An 18,747-nucleotide genomic window follows, 5' to 3' on the forward strand; every position below is an offset into this window, starting at 1 on the left:
GAATTTTGAGCAATGAACTCAAAGTTGAATGACTTTTAGGTAACCAAAAAAAAGTGATATTTATGTAATAAAAACAAAACCGAACGACCACTCATGAAATTTACCCCATAAATTAGAACTTCAATATGTACGGTTTTTCAAGGAAGGTCCTCATAATTAGACTTTTCCCTACTAAATATATTTATTTATGCATATATACTATATAACTTTTTTGTATGTTTATTTATTTATATTTGATACTCCTTAGTAAAAATTATAAATACCATAATCAACGCCCACTCTCCCTCATTTCATTTCTTCTTGACACTTATTCTTTCCTGACGAACTGATTCAAGAACATCTCAAGATGGAGTGCTTTGGAACTAATGCTACGCATAACCAATCCCTGAAATCTCAAAAATATTTCTTGGGAGCCCAGATTTTGCTTAGAATATTGGGCATTATATTCACAGTGGCTGCCACGTGGATCATTCTTACCAGCAAGCATACTACTGTTAGTGTGTTTGACATTCAGATAAATGCTCACATAAGCTATCCTCCAACTTTGAAGTAAACAGATAGGAGTATCAAAGAATTTTGCTTATAGTTTTTTTTTTCTCTTAAAGTTCCTAATAGTTCTTTGTGATTTTGCACTTTTTGCCTCTCGCAGGTTTTTTGCCTATGCAAATATCATTGGATGTGGCTTCTCTGTTCTATCCCTGTTAATCACTTCCATCCTTGGCCATAAAGTTCTTGACCCAAACAACTTATTTCACATGTTCATTCATGATCTGGTATGTATATTTTGTCACTTTATTGATCATGATGGGGTTCTTAATTAATTACTCTATCCGTTCCAACTTATGTAAACAATTTTCTTTTTCAAGATGAGTTCCATAAGTTTAACTAAATCTATTACTTTCACTTCGAACCATATATATGTATGCTAATGTATACGCATAATAAAAATCACACAACGATCATAGCAAGTAATTAAGCCGGTTTTAATTAACTTGAGATTGATGCATAGTTGTTGTTATTGTTGGTAATTTGTGTTCAAACCTAGAAAATTATAAAAGCAAAGAAACGTTAATTCAATAAACAAAATAGAGAGTTCACAAGTTGTTTGTGTGTCCTTAAGGAATTTCTCTCACTGTTGCCCAAGGTTATAGATTATTTCCCCCATGATAGAACGGAAAAACTATTCTGTAATACTGGCAATCGAAATTACAGAACCTTAACGAACTCAACAAACGAAGTAAATCACACTTGACACTTTGTTTATTTGGAAACACAATGCAAAAAATGTTTTAAAAAAATTTTAAAAAAATAATAAAAAGGAAGAAATTTTTAGATTTTCCATGTATGAAAAATGAGTTAAGCCTCTAAATTTATAGACAATGAAAGGGTGAGATGAAGATGTGCAATTCAAAAGATGCTTCTTCCATTTTCCATTCACACCCATTCATGAAACCTAACAGTTATACACATAATAAAATCATAGTTATTTTGAACTCACTCACCCTAGGTCGTGCATTTACATGTATGTAACATGTGTTATGAATTATCTTATTTTTAAGTTCCTCGACCAATGTGATATATGTAGTGTTATTGAAAACATGCATTTAATTTGTTTTTTCTGTGTACAGATTGTGATGGGATTATTGTTGGCTGGATGTGCAGCAGCAACAGCAATTGGATTTGTGGGGAAATATGGAGTGAGGCAGGCTGGGTGGATGCCCATTTGTGATCACGTTCCCAAATTCTGTCACAGAGTTGCAGATAGTGTCATGCTCTCTTACTTGGGCGTTCTCTTCTACCTCTGCCTTACTATCATTTCTGTAAATCGATCTACACATAGCTAAGTTTGAAAAACAATTAGGAGCACTATATTCTAAGAAATTTCATTTTGCATCAATATATCACTAAGTAAAAGAAATTATACAGACTACAGCTACTACTGTAAAAATAAATTATTATCACTACATCAAACAAAACTAGCAAAAGTTATAATTTTGGTAGAATCATAAATTGCTTGTAATTACTGCGTTATTCAGAGAAGTTACTTACTATTATCTTTGTAATGACTCGATCGGTCGTTTTGCTTTTTAGAACCCTTTTCCCCTAAATAAGACTCCTCGTACGTATTTTTACTATTTTATGACTTGTGGGGATGGTTAATTCGGTATTTAGAAGGGTTCGAGTTGAAATCGGAACACTTGGTTCCTTAAGGTTGCCTAAAAAGGCTAAGTTTCACTTCGGTCAACGTTTTGAGTGAACGACCTCAGAATCGGGATTTGACGGTTCCAATAGGTTCGTATGATAATTTCGGACTTGGGCGTATGTTCGGATCGGATTTTGGATGACTCGGGAGCGTTTCGGCGCCTAATAGTGAAAGTTGGTTCTTTGAGGGTTTTGAAGTTCTTTAAATTTGGTTTGGAGTAGTTTTTGGTGTTATCGAGGTCCAAATGGGATTCTGAGACCAGAAATAGTTCTGTATGGTGATTTAAGACTTGCACGCAAAATTTGGTGTTATTCCAAGAAGTTTAAGTATGTTTCGGCGCGTTGGGAGTAAATTGAAGAACTTGAAGTTCATATTTTGATTCGATTTGGAGTGTGATTCTTGGTTTTGTTGTTGTTTTACGCGTTTCGAGAGCTCGAGCAAGTCCGTATTATGTTTATAGACTTATTGGTATATTTGGACGGGGTCTCGGGGACCCCGGATGCCATTCGGACGATGCGCGGATTGAGTCAAGACTCAAAATAGGCTGTTGGTGCACCAGTTTTGGTGTGCCCGCACATGCGAGTGTGAGCCCGCAGGTGCGTGTTTTGTGCTGCAGATGCATGTGATTTTGCGCACCTGCAAACGCGCAGGTGTGATAGGGGAAAGCGCAAAAGCAGTACGAGCCGCAGAAGCGACACTCTTGTCGCAGAAGCGAGACCATAGAAGCGGGATCCCGTCCACAGATATGGCCTACGTTGGGCCTATGGAGTTCCGCAGAAGCGAGCCTTGTACGGCAGAAGCGGCGCCGCAAATACGGCCCAATTACCGCATATGCGGAAGTACTGCTGGGCAGAATCCTCGTTTAATGAGAGGACTTAGGCATTTTAGCTCACTTATTGTTTGTGAGATTCTGGGAGCTCTTAGAGAGGGGATTACACGTAGCACTTTGAGGTAAGTAATTTCTACACAATGTGAGTTAAATGCATAGTTTATGGGTAGATTATAACATGTAAATTAGTGACAATCATGGGTTTAGGTGAAAACCTAGGTTTTTGATAAAAATGAGATTTAGCCACGAAATTTGTTATGACATTTAGTGCAAATCATGTATTTGAGTTCATGAGGTTATGGGTAACTACTTTCTTCAAAGATTTCCGGAATCTGGGCACGTGGCCCGAGGGTGAATTTTAGGAATCCTATATTTGGGATTGGGTAATCACTTTAATAGTTAGATTATGAACATTTGAACATGTATTGACCATTTTATATAACATTGAACTAGTTTCGAGTCATTTGGCACCGAATTGAAGGTTTGAGCACAATTTACGATCGGAAAGTAGGTTTTGAGACGAGGTAAGTCTCATTTCTAACATTGTAAGAGGGAATTAACCCCATAGGTAAATTGATTAATATGTGCTCCTATATGTGGAGACTACGTACACACGAGGTGACGAGAGTCCGTACCAGTCAATTCAAGATTTATTAAGAGATAATTATTTAAAAAACACGAATCCTCAATAACAGTCGAGTGGCCCGTTCAAGAATTTAAGTAAGTGAAATTTAGCCTCCTACCATTCCCCTATCAAGTTTCAACATGATTTAAGCAATTAAGATAACAAGTAGGGTGCATACATCGTAAATATAACATGGTATGGGTCCTATACTACCAGTACAATAGCAAAATCAGTAACTACGTACGGACTCTCGTTAACTCGTGCATACGTATTCCCCACATATAGGAGCACATATTAATCAATTCACCTATGGGGTTAATTCCCTCTTACAAGGTTTGAAAAGAGACTTACCTAGTCTCAAAGCCTACTTTCCGGTCCAAGATTATGCATAAACCTTCAATTCGGTGCCAAACGACTTGAAACTAGTCCAATGTTATATAGAATGATCAATACATGTTCAAAAGTTCATATTCTAACTATTAAAGTGATTACCTAACCCCAAATGTAGGATTCCTAAAATTCACCCACGAGCCCGGATTTCGGAAATGTTTGAAGAAAGTTGTTACCCATAACCTCATGAACTCAAATATATGATTTTCACTAATTTACATGTTATAATCTACCCATAAACTATGTATTTAACTCACGTTGTGTAGAAATTACTCACCTAAAGTGCTAGGTCAAATCTCCTCTCTAAGAGCTCCAAGAATCGCCCAAACAAATGAAATAAGTGAGCAAAAATGCCTAAGTCCCGTCATTAAATGAGGATTCTGCCCAGCAGTACTTCCGCATCTGAGGTAATTGGGCCGCATTTGCAGCGCCGCTTCTGCGGCACAAGGCCCGCTTCTGCGGACGGGATCCCGCTTCTGCGGTCCCGCTTCTGCGACGAGAGTGCCGCTTCTGCGACTCGTACCGCTTTTGCGCTTTCCCCTATCGCACCTGCGCGTTCGCAGGTGCACAAAATAACACGCATATGCGGTCCGTGGCCAAATTCACCCAAGCTGCTTCTGCAACACAAAACACGCACCTGCGGCCAAAAGCTCGCAGGTGCGGGCACACCAGAACTGGTGCACCAGCAGCCCCTTTTGAGTCTTGACTCAATCCACGCATCGTCCGAATGGCATCCGGGTCCCTGAGGCCCCGTCCAAACATACCAACAAGTATATAAACATAAAACGGACTTACTCTAGCTCTCAAAATGCGTAAAACAACAACAAAACCAAGAATCACACCCTAAAACCAAATCGAATCAAAATATGAACTTCAAGTTCTTCAATTTACTCCAAACACACCGAAACATAATTAAACCATTCAGAATGACACCAAATTTTGCGTGCAAGTCTTAAATCATCATACATAACTATTCCTAGTCTCAGAATCTCATTTGGACCTCGATAATATCAAAACCTACTCCAAACCAAATTTAAAGAACTTCAAAACCTTCAAAGAACCAACTTTCACTATTAGGCGCCAAAACGCCCTCGGCTCATCCAAAACCCGATCCGAACATACGACCAAGTCCGAAATTATCATACAAACCTATTGAAACCATCAAATCCTAATTCGGAGGTCGTTTACTCAAAATGTTTATCGAAATCAAACTTAGCCTTTTTAGCCAACCTTAAGGAACCAAGTGTTCCGATTTCAACTCGAACCCTTCTAAATCCCGAACTAACCATCCCCGCAAGTCATAAAATAGTAAAATCACGTACTGGAGTCTTATTTAGGGGAACGAGGTTCTAGAAAATAAAACGATTGGTCGAGTCATTACATTGTCCACCTCTTAAACAAACGTTCATCCTCGAACGGGTCTAGAATCATACCTGGAGTACTGAATAAGTGTGGATATCTTCTCCGCATGTCCTCCTCAGACTCCCAAGTCACATGTTCGACTGGTTGGCCCCTCCACTGAACCTTTATCGTGAAAATCCTCTTAGACCTCAACTGGCAAAGCTGCCTATCAACAATGGCAATTGGTTCTTCCTCATAACCCAGGCTCTCATCTAACTGGATCGTGCTGAAGTCTAACACATGTGACAAGTCGGTCTGATACCTCCGGAGCATAGACATGTGGAAAATTGGATGAACTCCCAATAGGCTGGGAGGAAAGGAAAGCTCATAAGCGACCTCTCCAACTCGTCTCAACACCTCAAACGGGCCTATAAACCATGGGCTCAACTTTCCCTTCTTCCCGAACCTCATAATCCCCTTCATCGGCGAGACTTTCAAGAGAACCTTCTCACCTACCATATATGATACATCACGCGCCTTCTGATCCGCATAGCTCTTCTGTCTGGACTATGCTGTGCGGAGTCGCTCCTGAATCATCTTTACCTTTTCCAAGGCATCATTCATCAAATCAGTACCATATAACTTAGCCTCGCCGAGCTCAAACCAACCGATGGGAGAACGACATCGCCGACAAATATAAAGCCTCAAATGGAGCCATCTCGATGCTAGACTAATAATTGTTGTTGTAAGCAAATTCGGCCAAGGGCAAGAATCGATCCCATTGCCTTTCAAAGTCAATCACACATGCTCTGAGCATGTCCTCCAAAATCTAAATTGTCCGCTCCGACTGCCCATCGGTCTGTGGATGGAATGTCGTGCTTAGCTCTACACGGGTCCCCAACTCACTCTTTACTGCTCTCCAAAAATTCGAAGTAAACAGATGGCCTTTGTCTGATATGATGGAAATAGGCACACCATGCAACCAAACTATCTCCTGAATATAAATCTGGGCCAACCTCTTTGAAGTATACATAGTCACCACCGGAATGAAGTGTGCCGACTTGGTCAAGCTGTCAACAATGACCCAAACTGCATCAAACTTTCACAAGGTCCGCGACAACCCAACTACGAAGTCCATAGTAATGTGCTCCCATTTCCACTCCGGTATAGTCATCTGCTGGAGTAGGCCACCTGTCCTCTGGTGCTCGTACTTAACCTGCTGGCAATTTAGGCACCTAGCTACATACTCGACTATGTCTTTCTTCATCCGCCGCCACCAATAGTGCTGCCTCAGGTCATGATACATCTTCATAGCACCTGGATGAATGGAATACCGAGAACCATGTGCCTCATCTAGAATTCTCTTCCTCAAGACATCGACATTAGGAACACATAGACGACCCTGGAGTCGCAGAACACCATCCTCGCCGATAGTAACCTCCTTGGAACCACCCTGTAGTACCGTCTCTTTGAGGACCAACAAGTGCGAATCATAAAACTGTCGAGCCTTGATCTGCTTTAACAGTGAAGACTGGGCAACAACACATGTAAGAACTCGGCTGGGCTCTGAAATATCCAACCTCACAAGTTTGTTAGCTAAGGACTGAATGTCCAATGCTAGTGGCCACTCCTCTGCTAAAATGAATGCCAAACTACCCATACTTTCCGCCTTTTCTGCTCAAGGCATCCGCAACGATATTCGCCTTGCCCGAATGATAAATAATGGTGATATCATAATCCTTCAATAACTCAAGCCATCTGCGCTACCTCAAATTGAGATCCCTTTGCTTGAACAAATTCTACAAGCTGCGATGATCAGTGTAAACCTCACAGGACACCCCATAAAGGTAATGCCTCCAGATCTAAAGAGCATGAACAATCGCAGCAAACTCCAAATCGCGTACAGGATAATTTCTCTCATGGGACTTCAATTGACGTGAAGCATATGTAATGACTCACCCCTACTACATCAATACACAACCCAAACCAATGTGTGAAGCGTCGCAATACACAATATACATCCCCGAACCGGAAGGCAACACTAGAACTGATGTTGTGGTCAAAGATGTCTTGAGCTTCTGGAAGCTCGCTTTGCAATCATCGGACCAATAGAACGGAGCACCCTTCTGGGTTAATCTAGTCAAAGGTGCTTCAACAGATGAGAAACCCTCCACAAACCGGCAATAATAACCTGCTAACCCCAAGAAGCTCCTGATCTCAGTCACCGTAGTAGGACGACGCCAACTCTGAACTGCCTAAATCTTCTTGGGACATACCTTAATACCCTCGCCTGATACAACATGCCCCAAGAATGCTAAAGAATCTAACAAAAACTCACACTTGGAGAACTTAGTGTATAACTTTTGTTCCTGCAAGGTTTGAAGCACCACCCTCAAATGTTGCTCGTGCTCTTCCATGCTGCGCGAGTAGATCAAAATGTCATCAATAAAGACAATGACGAATGAATCAATATATGGACGAAACACCCTGTTTATCAAATCCACAAATGCCGTTGTGGCGTTAGTCAAACCGAAGGACATCGCTAGAAACTCATAATGGCCATATCTAGTACGAAAAGCAGTCTTCAAAACATCCGTGCCCCGAATCATCAACTGATGGTACCCCGATCTCAAGTCGATCTTAGAGAATACCCTATCACCCTGCAACTGGTAAAAAAAAACATCAATACGCGACAACAAGTACTTGTTCTTAATGGTAACTTTGTTCAACTGGCTGTAATCAATGCACATCCTCATAGTCCCATCTTTCTTCTTCACAAACAATACTGGTCCACCCCAAGGCGATACACTCAGAATGACAAACCCCTTTGCTAGCAACTCTTCAAGCTGCTTCTTCAACTCTTTCGGAGCCATACGATATGGTGGGATAGATATAGGCTGAGTACCTTGAGCTAAATCAATGCAGAAATCGATATCACGATCTAGTGGCATGCCTGGAAGATCAGAAGGAAACATAACATAGAACTCCCAGACTACTGGTACTGAATCATTCGCCAGAGACTCTACGGTAGTGTCCCGAACATAAGCTAAATAAGCCAAATAACCTTTCTCGACCATGTGTCGAGCCTTCATAAAAGAGATGATCCGACTAGGTGTGCTGACAGACGAACCCTTCCACTCCAATCTAGGCAACTCGGGCATCACCAAGGTAACAATCTTGACATGGAAATCAAGGATGGCGTGATATGGGGATAGCAGTCCATGCCTAGGATAAACTCGAAGTCGGTCATATCGAGCAACAGGAGATCCACTCTAGTCTGATAACCACAGAATGTGACCACACATGACCTATAGATATGATCCACAACAACAGAATCGCCCAAAGACACACAAGGAATATACAGGAAATGAGCAAACATAAGCCTCGGTAGCAGATAGATGCATCTATGGTTCATGTCGTTCGACTCTCGGCAGTGCACAGTTTAAAATATTTTTATGTTCTATCGGGTCGTACGACCTCGGCATAAATTGCGCATGATAAATCTTTGGAATCAATTATAATTGATATTGTTTTGTTGGCTTGAGATATAAACTGGTAAATGATGGAAATTGAACTTGGGACATACTATTAGCGAAGGGATTTTTTACTATTCATGTTATTGAGTTTAAAATATATATCTTTCTGTAATCCATGCTTAATTATTGTTTTGATATTTTATTATTATCCCATAGTAAGTGTCAAAGTCGACCCCTAGTCACTACTTCTTCGAGGTTAGACTGGATACTTACTTCGTACATGTTGTTTATGTACTCACGCTACACTTTTGCACTTAATGTGCAGGACCTGAGGCAGGTGCATCTGGATATCAGTCTGGCGCGCACACTTGATCGCTTCTACGAGACTACACGGTAAGCTTCTTTCCGAGCCGATCCGCAGCAGTCGAAGTCTTTTCTTTTGCTTGTATTTTCTGTCTACTGCATTTTAGACAGTAGTGTAGATCTCTTTTGTATATTCTACTAGTATCTCGTACACTTGTAACACCAGGTCTTGGTGGTTTAAGCTAGTAGACACGTGATGATTTTTGGGTTATCTTATTTATCTCACTGCTTTAAAATTTTGATATCTCATTTTTATTAAATGCATACTTATTAATTAAGCACAAAACTAAAATCAACTATTTCAAATCTTTAAAAGAAAGGATCACAGAGTTAGTTCACTGTCGGCTTGCCTAGCGATAACGTTGGGCGCCATCACGGCCCATAGGAGAAATTGGGTCTTGAAAATCTTGTTCAGCTATGCATATGTACTTTAGGGTTTGATAAGTTATTGGATTCTTTCAAATAACGGTCTCCACTCTCTTATAAAATCTTTTTTTTATTTCTTATGTATAAAAAGTAGAATAACAAGTCATCCTATTAACAGTACTCTAGGAGATTCCTATTCTTTTGTTTTTTTTTTCTTTTTTTTTTCTTTTTCTTGTAGGTAGAAAATGAAATTCCAAATCACTGACTATTATGCAGATGCTGTAAAAGAATTTATTGAGATTTTTATTATAAAAGCGATAACTCTCAGTTCGAAGGGTGGAATAAGGAAAACTCAAACCTTTCGTCTCTATGTTATTTCCACGAAAAGGCACAAGTTGCAAATGTAACAACCTGGCTGGTTGTTTTCCCTATTTAAATATTTTAACCCTTTTCCCCCTATTTTATGATTTACATATATGTATTTGTTGTTATATGACTTGCGGAGGGTGGTTGGTTTAGTTTCGGAGGAGTTTTGGATTGGATTGGGATACTTAGTCCAAGGTTGGAAGCTTAAGTTAAGAGGGTTGTCCGGAGTTTGTCTTTTGTGTAGACTACCCCAGAATGGTATTTTGATGGTTTCGATAGGTTAGTATGGTAATTTTGGACTTAGGCGTACATCCAAATTTGGAGATTCTTAGGTCCTTTTGTCTTGCATTGCCGAAAGTTAAAAAGCTGAAAGTTTGGAAAATTTATAGATTTTACTGGGAGTTAACCTTGATGATATCGGGTTTGAATTATTGTTTTCGGGAGTTGGAATAGGCATGTTGTATCATTTGGGACTTATATGCAAAATTTGATATCATTCCGAGTTGATTTAATGTAGTTCCGCATGCGTTTTGGAAGTTGGAAGATGATTAGTTCCTTAGGGTTGAATTGAGGTACAATTTGTGATTTCGATGTTGTTTTATATGATTTAAGGCCTCGAGTAGGTTAGTCTTATGTTTTGGGACAAGTTGGTGTTATTGGACGGAGTCCCGGGGGCCTCAGGTATGTTTCATATCTTTTGGTAGAAATGTTCTGGTGCTTTTGCACCTGCGATGGATGGTCCACAGATGCGAGTTCGCAGATGTAGACCTGGGGCCGCAGAAGCGAAGATGGGCTGGAGGAGGCAGGGACCGCAGATGCAGAATATTTAGCATAGAAGTGAGGCCACATATGCAATGAGGAGACTAAAAAGTGGGTGCGCATGTGCGATTGGGGTGACAACATATGCGGTTGATCGAGTATTAAGTGAGACTCACAGATGCGGTACCGCAGATGCGAAGTTTTGGACCGCAAATGCAGAATCGCTGGGAAAACTATAATATTTCGAGGGTTTGGTCATTTTTCATTATTTGGAGTTGTAGAGCTCGTCTCGTAATGACCCGGCTGGACGTTTTGAGTATTACAACCCCATTTTCCCTATTTACTACTCAATTTATGCATTACAGTTGGTATGTGACTTGACAGGGTGATTGGTTCGGGTCCGGTGAGGTTTTGGAATGAATTGGAACACTTCGTTCCAAGGTTTATAGCTTAAGTTGGAATAGTGATTAGATGTCGACTTATATATAACCGACCTCGGAATAGAGTTTTGACTTTTCCAATAGCTTTGTATGGTGATTTTGGACTTAGGAGCGTGTCCGGAAATTATTTGGATGCACGTAGCTAAATTAGGCTTAAAATGGCAAAAATATAAATTTAAGTTTGGAAGTTTGACCGGGGAGTTGACTTTTTGGTATCGGCGTTGGAATCCAATTCTGAAAATTGGTATAGGTCCGTTATATTTTTTATGACTTGTGTGTAAAATTTAAGGTCAATCGGACTTCATTTGATATGTTTCGGCATCGAATGTAGAAGTAGGAATTTCTTAGTTTCATTAGGCTTGAATTGGGGTATGATTCGTATTTTTAGCGTTATTCGATGTGATTTGAGGCCATGATTAAGTTCGTATGATATTTTAGGACTTGTTGATATGTAGAAGTGGGGCCTCTGGTGAGTTTCAGATGGTTAACGGATCGAAATTTGGACTTAAAGAATAATTTGAAAATTTTGCCTTCTGGTGCAATTGCACCTGCGGACATTTTCTCGCAGGTGCAAGCTCGCAGAAGCGAGCTGGGCAAGCGCAGAAGCGGGGTAGGGCTAGCAAGGCAGTGTGCGTAGGTGCGGAGTTGACACCGCATCTGCAAAGCCGCAGAAGCGGCTTTGTGATCGCAGAAGCGGAATGCGGAGAGGCAGGCTTCACTGTAGAAGTGAGTCCACAGAAGCGAGAATGGCGCAGGAGCAGGAGAAAAACCGCAGAAACTGTTGTGCAAAAACGGGTAAAAATTCCGCAGGTACTTAACCTCTGGGCAGTGTACAAAAATAGAGCGCTCCGAGATTTTCTCATTTTTGGACATTCCAAACATGGGTTTAGGCGAATGTTCAGAGAGAATTAATGGAAAAACTTGAGGTAAGACACTTATGATCATTGTTAGTCAATAATATTGAATTATCATCGATTATACTGACTAGGTTACATGTTTTTGAGGTGTAATTCGAGGATTTGGGCCTAGGAATCTGAAAATTAAATTTGAAGGCCTAGTTGATATCGAAATTTGGTAAAGTTTGTATGGGTGGACTCGTGGTTGAATGGACATTCATATTTTGTAACTTTTGTCACGTTCCGAGACGTGGGTCCCACAGATGATTTTTGAGTGTAAATTTTGTATTTTATTGGAAATATTATATTTTTATATGGAATTAATTCCTATAATTTGTATTGACTGAATCGAATTAATTGTGACTAGATTCGAGGCGTTCAGAGGCCGATTCGCGAGGCAATGGCATAGCAGAATAAAGAATTTCACGGGTTGAGGTAAGTAACAGTTCTAAATTTGGTCTTGAGAGTATGAAACCCCGGATTATGTGTTATGTGATTGGTTTTGAGGTGATGCACATGCTAGGTGACGAGCGTGTGGGTATGCACCATAGAAATTGTGACTTGGTCAATTCCATGAAACAGTGTAGTTGAATAATCTATTCTTATCCCTGCATTTTTCTTTGTATTAGAGAAATTGAACTATAAATCGTGTATAAACCATGTGTTGAAGCTGTTGGGACCCACAGAGGTCGTGTACATGTTGAATTATCTATTAAATTGTTGTTTTGCACTTAGTCACAGTTTTACTTGCACATTACATCTCAGTCTATATTATTCATTATCGATGCATCATATCATTCATGTTTGGGCTACTTATCATGATTTCTGAGAGCCCGAAAGACTTGAGAGGTTGATGACTAAGTGAGGCCGTGGGCCTGATTGTGGGGATATTTATTTAATCGGGTTGCACGCCGCAGCATGTTTCATTAATTTATGCCATGATTGGCTTGTTATAGCGCTTGGGCTGAAGGAGCCCCTCCGAAGTCTGTACATACCCCCAGTGAGTGCAGGTACCTACTGAGTGCGAGTGCCGAGTGCTGAGTGATTGTGAGAATAGAGTTTGTGAGGAAAAAGTGATCGTGAGTTGGAGTGAATGGGAGGACCGAGTGATTATTGCTCTGAGAGGATGCATTGATTTCATTATTGTTGCAATCCAGCTGTCATATATCACTGTTTTGGAAATTTCTTAAAGACATCGAATTTGATATGAAATTATTGTTTGAGTTTTAGATGATGCACTTGAAAGCATGTCTACCTTATTATGTTGGAAATTACTGTAATTGGACGTAGTTGTGAAGCTCGTCACTATCTTCAGCTCTTTATTTAGTATTGGTACTTGTTGAGTTGGTTGTACGCATACTATTCCATGCATCTAGTATGCAGATCTAGGTACCTCCGGATATGGCGGTTGCTAGTCTCTCGGAGCTTTATCTATTGGAGACTATCGAGGTAGCTGCTTGACGTCCGCATACCTTGACTCTCTTTCCTTTCAGTTTTTATATTGTTCTATATTTTCAAATAGTGTTCTTATCAATCAGACTTTGTTATCATTTAGATGCTCATGTACTCAGCGACACCGGGTTTTGGGAGTGTATTTATATCCAGTATTTGTGGGATTTTCTCTTAAACTTAATTATTATGTTTTTAGTATTTAAAAGAAATTATGATTTTTGAGGTTGTCGGCTTGCCTAGTATTGAGATAGGCACAATCACACCAGGTTAGGATTTTGGGTCGTGACAAGTTGGTATCGGAGCATAGGTTATATAGGTTTCACTAGTCATGAGCAGGTTTAGTAGAGTCTTACGAATCAGTACGGAGACATTTGTACTTATCTTCGAGAGGTTGCCGAACCCTTAGGAAAATTTCACTTTCTTGTATTATGTTGTGCGAATTTGTTGATTCCGAAAACTAAATTTTTATTATTTTATTCTCTCAAAGATGGTGAGAACAAGTACTACCGGATCAGACGGTCATCCACCAGTTAGGGCTGCGAGAGGTCGGGGCCGAGGTAGAGGTCGATGTGTCGCTCGTACAACAGTTGGAGCAGTACCTGAAGCACCACCAGTTGCTCCAGCTCAGGAGCAGATTCCAGATATAGTTGAGCCGGCGGGACCAACTCAGGCACCAATTGTGCCTATTGTGATTCCAGGCATTCAGGAGGCTCTAGCACAGATATTGACTGTTTGCACTGGCCTTACTCAGGTTGTTTCAACTCAGGCTGCACCAGCCATTTCTCAGGTCGGGGGAGGTACTCATACCCCTGTTGCTCGTACTCCAGAATAGGTAGTGCAGGGACTTCAGATACCGGGGGCACTACCAGCCCAGTCGGTTGCAGCTGCTCAGGCCCTAGTAGTCCCCGTTATGGAAGATAATGAGAAGAGGAGACTTGAGAGATTTGGGAGGTTTCGACCTCCATCATTTAGAGGTGTTGAATCAGAGGGTGCTCAGGGTTTTCTGGATAAGTGCCAGCGGATGCTTCGGACATCGGGTATTCTGGAGACCAGTGGGATCTCGTTCACTACTTTTCAGTTTTCTGGGACTGCCTTCAGATGGTAGGAGGCTTATGAGAGGCACATGTTGGTCGGTGCAGTACCACTTATATGGCAGGAGTTCTCTGTTCTCTTTTTGGAGAAGTTCGTACCGCAGTCTCGTAGGGGGGAGTTGTGCAGACAATTTTAGCAGCTTTGACAGGATGGCATATCTGTGACCCAGTACGAGATGAGGTTTTCTGAGTTAGATCGTCACGCAATTTGGTTGGTTCCACTGATAGGGATAGGATTAGGAGGTTCATTGATGGCCTTACATATCAGCTGCGGTTACATATGACTCGGGAGAGGGTATCTGGTGCTACCTTTGACGAGGTGGTTGACATTGCTCAGCAAATAGAGATGCTCCGTAGCTAGGAGCGTGGAGAGAGGGAGTCCAAGAGGCCTTGTGGACCGGGTGGTTTCAGCGGTGTTCCTTCAGGGGGTCAGTTTTACCACGGCAGGGGTCTTTCTTACAAACACGCTCAGATGGGTCATCCAGTTCACCATGGTGCATCATCCAGCCATGATTCATATAGTTCTCTTCAGGGTAAGTCATCTCTTAATCCCCTTCCAGCCCAGAGTTCGTCCCATGCTCCTTCAGTTCAGGGTTCATTTGCACCAGGTGCTTCTAACGGTAATTCTGGTTCTCGGGGCCCAAATCAGTCCCTACCACCATCAGTACTGGGGAGTTGCTTTGAATGCGGAGAGTTTGGACATATGTGAAGGTAGTGTCCTCATCGCCCGGGAGCTCTAGTGTAGTAGAGGAATCAAACTACGACTTCAGCACCAGTTACTTCGCCACCCGCCCAGCCAGCTCGGGTGGGGCTCAGTCATTTAGGGGTTGCCCAAGAGGGGGAGGCCGATCAGGTGGCAGTCAGGCCCGATTCTATGCTTTTCCTTCCATGCCAGATGTCGTTGCTTCAGATGCAGTGATCACAAGTATTGTCTCGGTGTGCACAAGGAAGCTTCTATATTATTTGACCCTGGTTCCACATATTTGCATGTTTCATCATATTTTGTTCGTTATCTGGACATGCCCCGTGAGTCCTTAGTTTTATATGTTTGTGTATCTATGCCTATGGGCAATACTATTATTGTGGATCGTATGTATCAGTCGTGTGGTGTAACTATTGGGGGACTGGAGAATAGAGTAGATCTTTTATTGCTCAGTATGGTTGATTTCAATGTAATCCTGGGTATGGATTTATTGTCTCCATGTCATGCTATTCTGGACTGTCAGGCAAAAACTGTGACGTTGGCGATGTCGGGGTTGTCGAAGGCCGAATGGAGAGGTTCTCTAGATTATGTTCCCGGCAGGATAATTTCTTATTTGAAGGCCCAATGTATGGTTGGAATGGGGTGTTTGTCATATTTGGCCTTTGTGAGAGATGTTGATGCAAATACTCCTACTATTGATTCAGTATCGGTAGTGCGAGACTTTACGGATGTATTTCCTGCATACCTGCCAGGTATGCCACCCAATAGGGATATTGATTTCGGTATTAACTTGGTGTCGGGCACACAACCTATTTCTATTCCTCTGTATCTTATGGCACCAGTTGAGTTGAAAGAATTGAAAGAGCAAATTCAAGAACTTCTTGATAAGGGATTTATTAGGCCTAGTTTGTCACCTTGGGGTGCACCAGTTCTATTTGTGGATGTGCATTAACTACAGGTAGTTGAAAAAAGTTACAATCAAGAACATGTATCCTTCACCTAGTATTGATGACTTATTTGACCAGCTTTGGTAAAATTTATATGGGTAGACTCGTGGTTGAATGGGCATTCATATTTTGTAACTTTTGTCATGTTCTAAGACGTGGGTCCCACGGGCAATTTTTGAGTGCAAATTTCGCATTTTATTGGAAATATTGTATTTTTATATGGAATTACTTCCTATAATTTGTATTGACTGAATCTAATTAACTGTGACTAGATTCGAGGCATTCAGAGGCCGATTCGCGAGGCAAGGGCATAGAAGAATAAAGAATTTCACGGGTTGAGGTAAGTAAAAGTGCTAAATTTGGTCCCGAGGGTATGAAACCCCGGATTATGTGTTATGTGATTGGTTTTGAGGTGATGCACATGCTAGGTGATGGGCGTGTGGGCGTGCACCATAGGAATTGTGACTTGGTCAATTCCATGAAACTATGTAGTTGAATAATTTGTTCTTATCCGTGCATTGTTCCACGTATTAGAGAAATTGAAGAATAAATAATGTATAAATCACGTGTTGACATTGTTGGGACCCACGGAGGTCGTGTACATGTTGAATTATCTGTTAAATTATTGTTTTGCACTCAGTCACAGTTTTACTTGCACATTACACCTCAGTCACTACTGTTCATTATCGATGCATCATATCATTGTTGTTTGGGCTGCTTATCATGATTTCTGAGAGCCCTAGAGACTAGAGAGGTTGATGAGTGAGTGAGGCCAAGAGCCTGATTGTGAGGATATTTATGGGATTGGGTTGCACGCCGCAACATGTTTCATTGATTAATGCCATGATTGGCTTGTTATAGCGCTTGGGCTGAAGGAGCCCCTCCGAAGTCTGTACACACCCCCAGTGAGCGGTGGTACCTACTGAGTGCGAGTGCTGAGTGATTAAGAGAAATATGTGACTGTGAGGAAAGAGTTATCATGAGGTTGGAGTGAATGGGAGGGCCGAGTGACTGTTGCTCTAAGAGGATGCATTGATTTCATTATTGTTGCACTTCAGCTGTCATATATCATTGTTTTGGAAATTTCTAAAAGACATTATCTTCTATTTTAGTCGAATTTGATATGAAATTACTATTTGAGTTTTAGATGATGAACTTGAAAGCATGCATACCTTCTTATGTTGGAAATTACTGCAATTGGACTTAGCTATGAAGCTCGTTACTATCTTCAGCTCTTTATTTAGTATTGTTACTTGCTGAGTTGGTTGTACATCTACACCCTGCACCTCGTGTGTAGATCCAGGTACCTCTGTACATGGTGGTTGCTAGTTTCTCAGAGCTTTATCTGTTGGAGACTATCAAGGCAGTTGTTTGACGTCCACTGACCTTGACTCACTTTCCTTTCAGTTTTTGTATTGTTCTATTTTTTCAGACAGTGTTCTTATCAGTCAAACTTTGTTATCATTTAGATGCTCATGTACTCAGTGACACCAGTTTTTGGGAGTGTATTTATATCTAGTATTTGTGGGGGGTTTTCTTAAACTTAATTATTATGTTTTCAGTATTTAAAAGAAATTACGGTTTATTGAGGTTGTCGGCTTGCCTAGTATTGAGATAGGCGCCATCACGACAGGTTAGGATTTTGTGTCGTGACATGTCTAGAGTCAACTTTTGGAGGTGTTTTCACAACAATTGAAGGTTAACCATGACGAAGTAGTGACGAGGCTAAGGCAGGTCGCTTACATTAACTTGTACACAATAATATAGGAATAGAGGTAAAACATGTAACTCATATCAACAATCGAGGCCAATTCGGCAGTCACAATCAATTATTTCTTTTATCATTTTGTTGTGACGTGCAACCTGTTCCCACAATATAATCTTTCAATTAATTCTGTTGCAGCGTGCAACCCGATCCCACAGTATAAACTTTTAATTAATTCTGTTGCGACGTGCAACCCGAACTCACAATATAAACTTTCAATTAATTATGTTGCGACGTACAACCCGCTCCTCAACAATATCAATTAACAACACTTATACGTAAGACTACTTCAATAAATGCCACAATTAATATGAAACAATAAAGCAACAAGGTATACAACAATTATGTTTTATGAAGGAAACAAATAGGGACAAGTAACAAATAAGTGTAGAATCAGGGAGAAGATAGGCAATTTAATATATGAAATATTAAATGTCAAGTAGCAATTATGACACAAAAGTCAAATAAGCAGGTAGCAATTAAGGTATGAAATCAAGGCATAATGGTAGGCAATGAAAATAAGAGAATCAATTAATATAACAATTAATTCATGAAATAAGGCAATTAGTGAAATACGTAAAAACATGAAAACAAGCAATTTGACGACGTATAGACACTCGCCACCTCGTCTATACACCGCTACACATGAAATTCACGTAACACATAGTTCAAGGGTTCCATTCCCTCAAGTCAAGGTTAACCACGACACTTACCTTGCTTCGCAATTCAAGTGAT

General features: G+C 40.8%; 1 protein-coding gene across 1 annotated transcript; it reads left to right on the forward strand.

The window, feature by feature from the left end:
* Window positions 1-262: 262 nt before the first annotated feature.
* Window positions 263-2,076, forward strand: LOC104086990 (CASP-like protein 1F1). Its single transcript, XM_009591364.4, has 3 exons — window positions 263-549; window positions 650-773; window positions 1,629-2,076. Exons 1-3 carry the CDS (start codon window positions 347-349, stop codon window positions 1,842-1,844), a joined length of 543 nt encoding a protein of 180 aa, XP_009589659.1. The 5' UTR covers window positions 263-346; the 3' UTR covers window positions 1,845-2,076.
* The last annotated feature ends 16,671 nt before the right edge of the window (window positions 2,077-18,747 follow it).

This window comes from Nicotiana tomentosiformis, chromosome 8 (assembly GCF_000390325.3).
Source record: "Nicotiana tomentosiformis chromosome 8, ASM39032v3, whole genome shotgun sequence".
Classification (NCBI taxonomy): domain Eukaryota; kingdom Viridiplantae; phylum Streptophyta; class Magnoliopsida; order Solanales; family Solanaceae; genus Nicotiana; species Nicotiana tomentosiformis.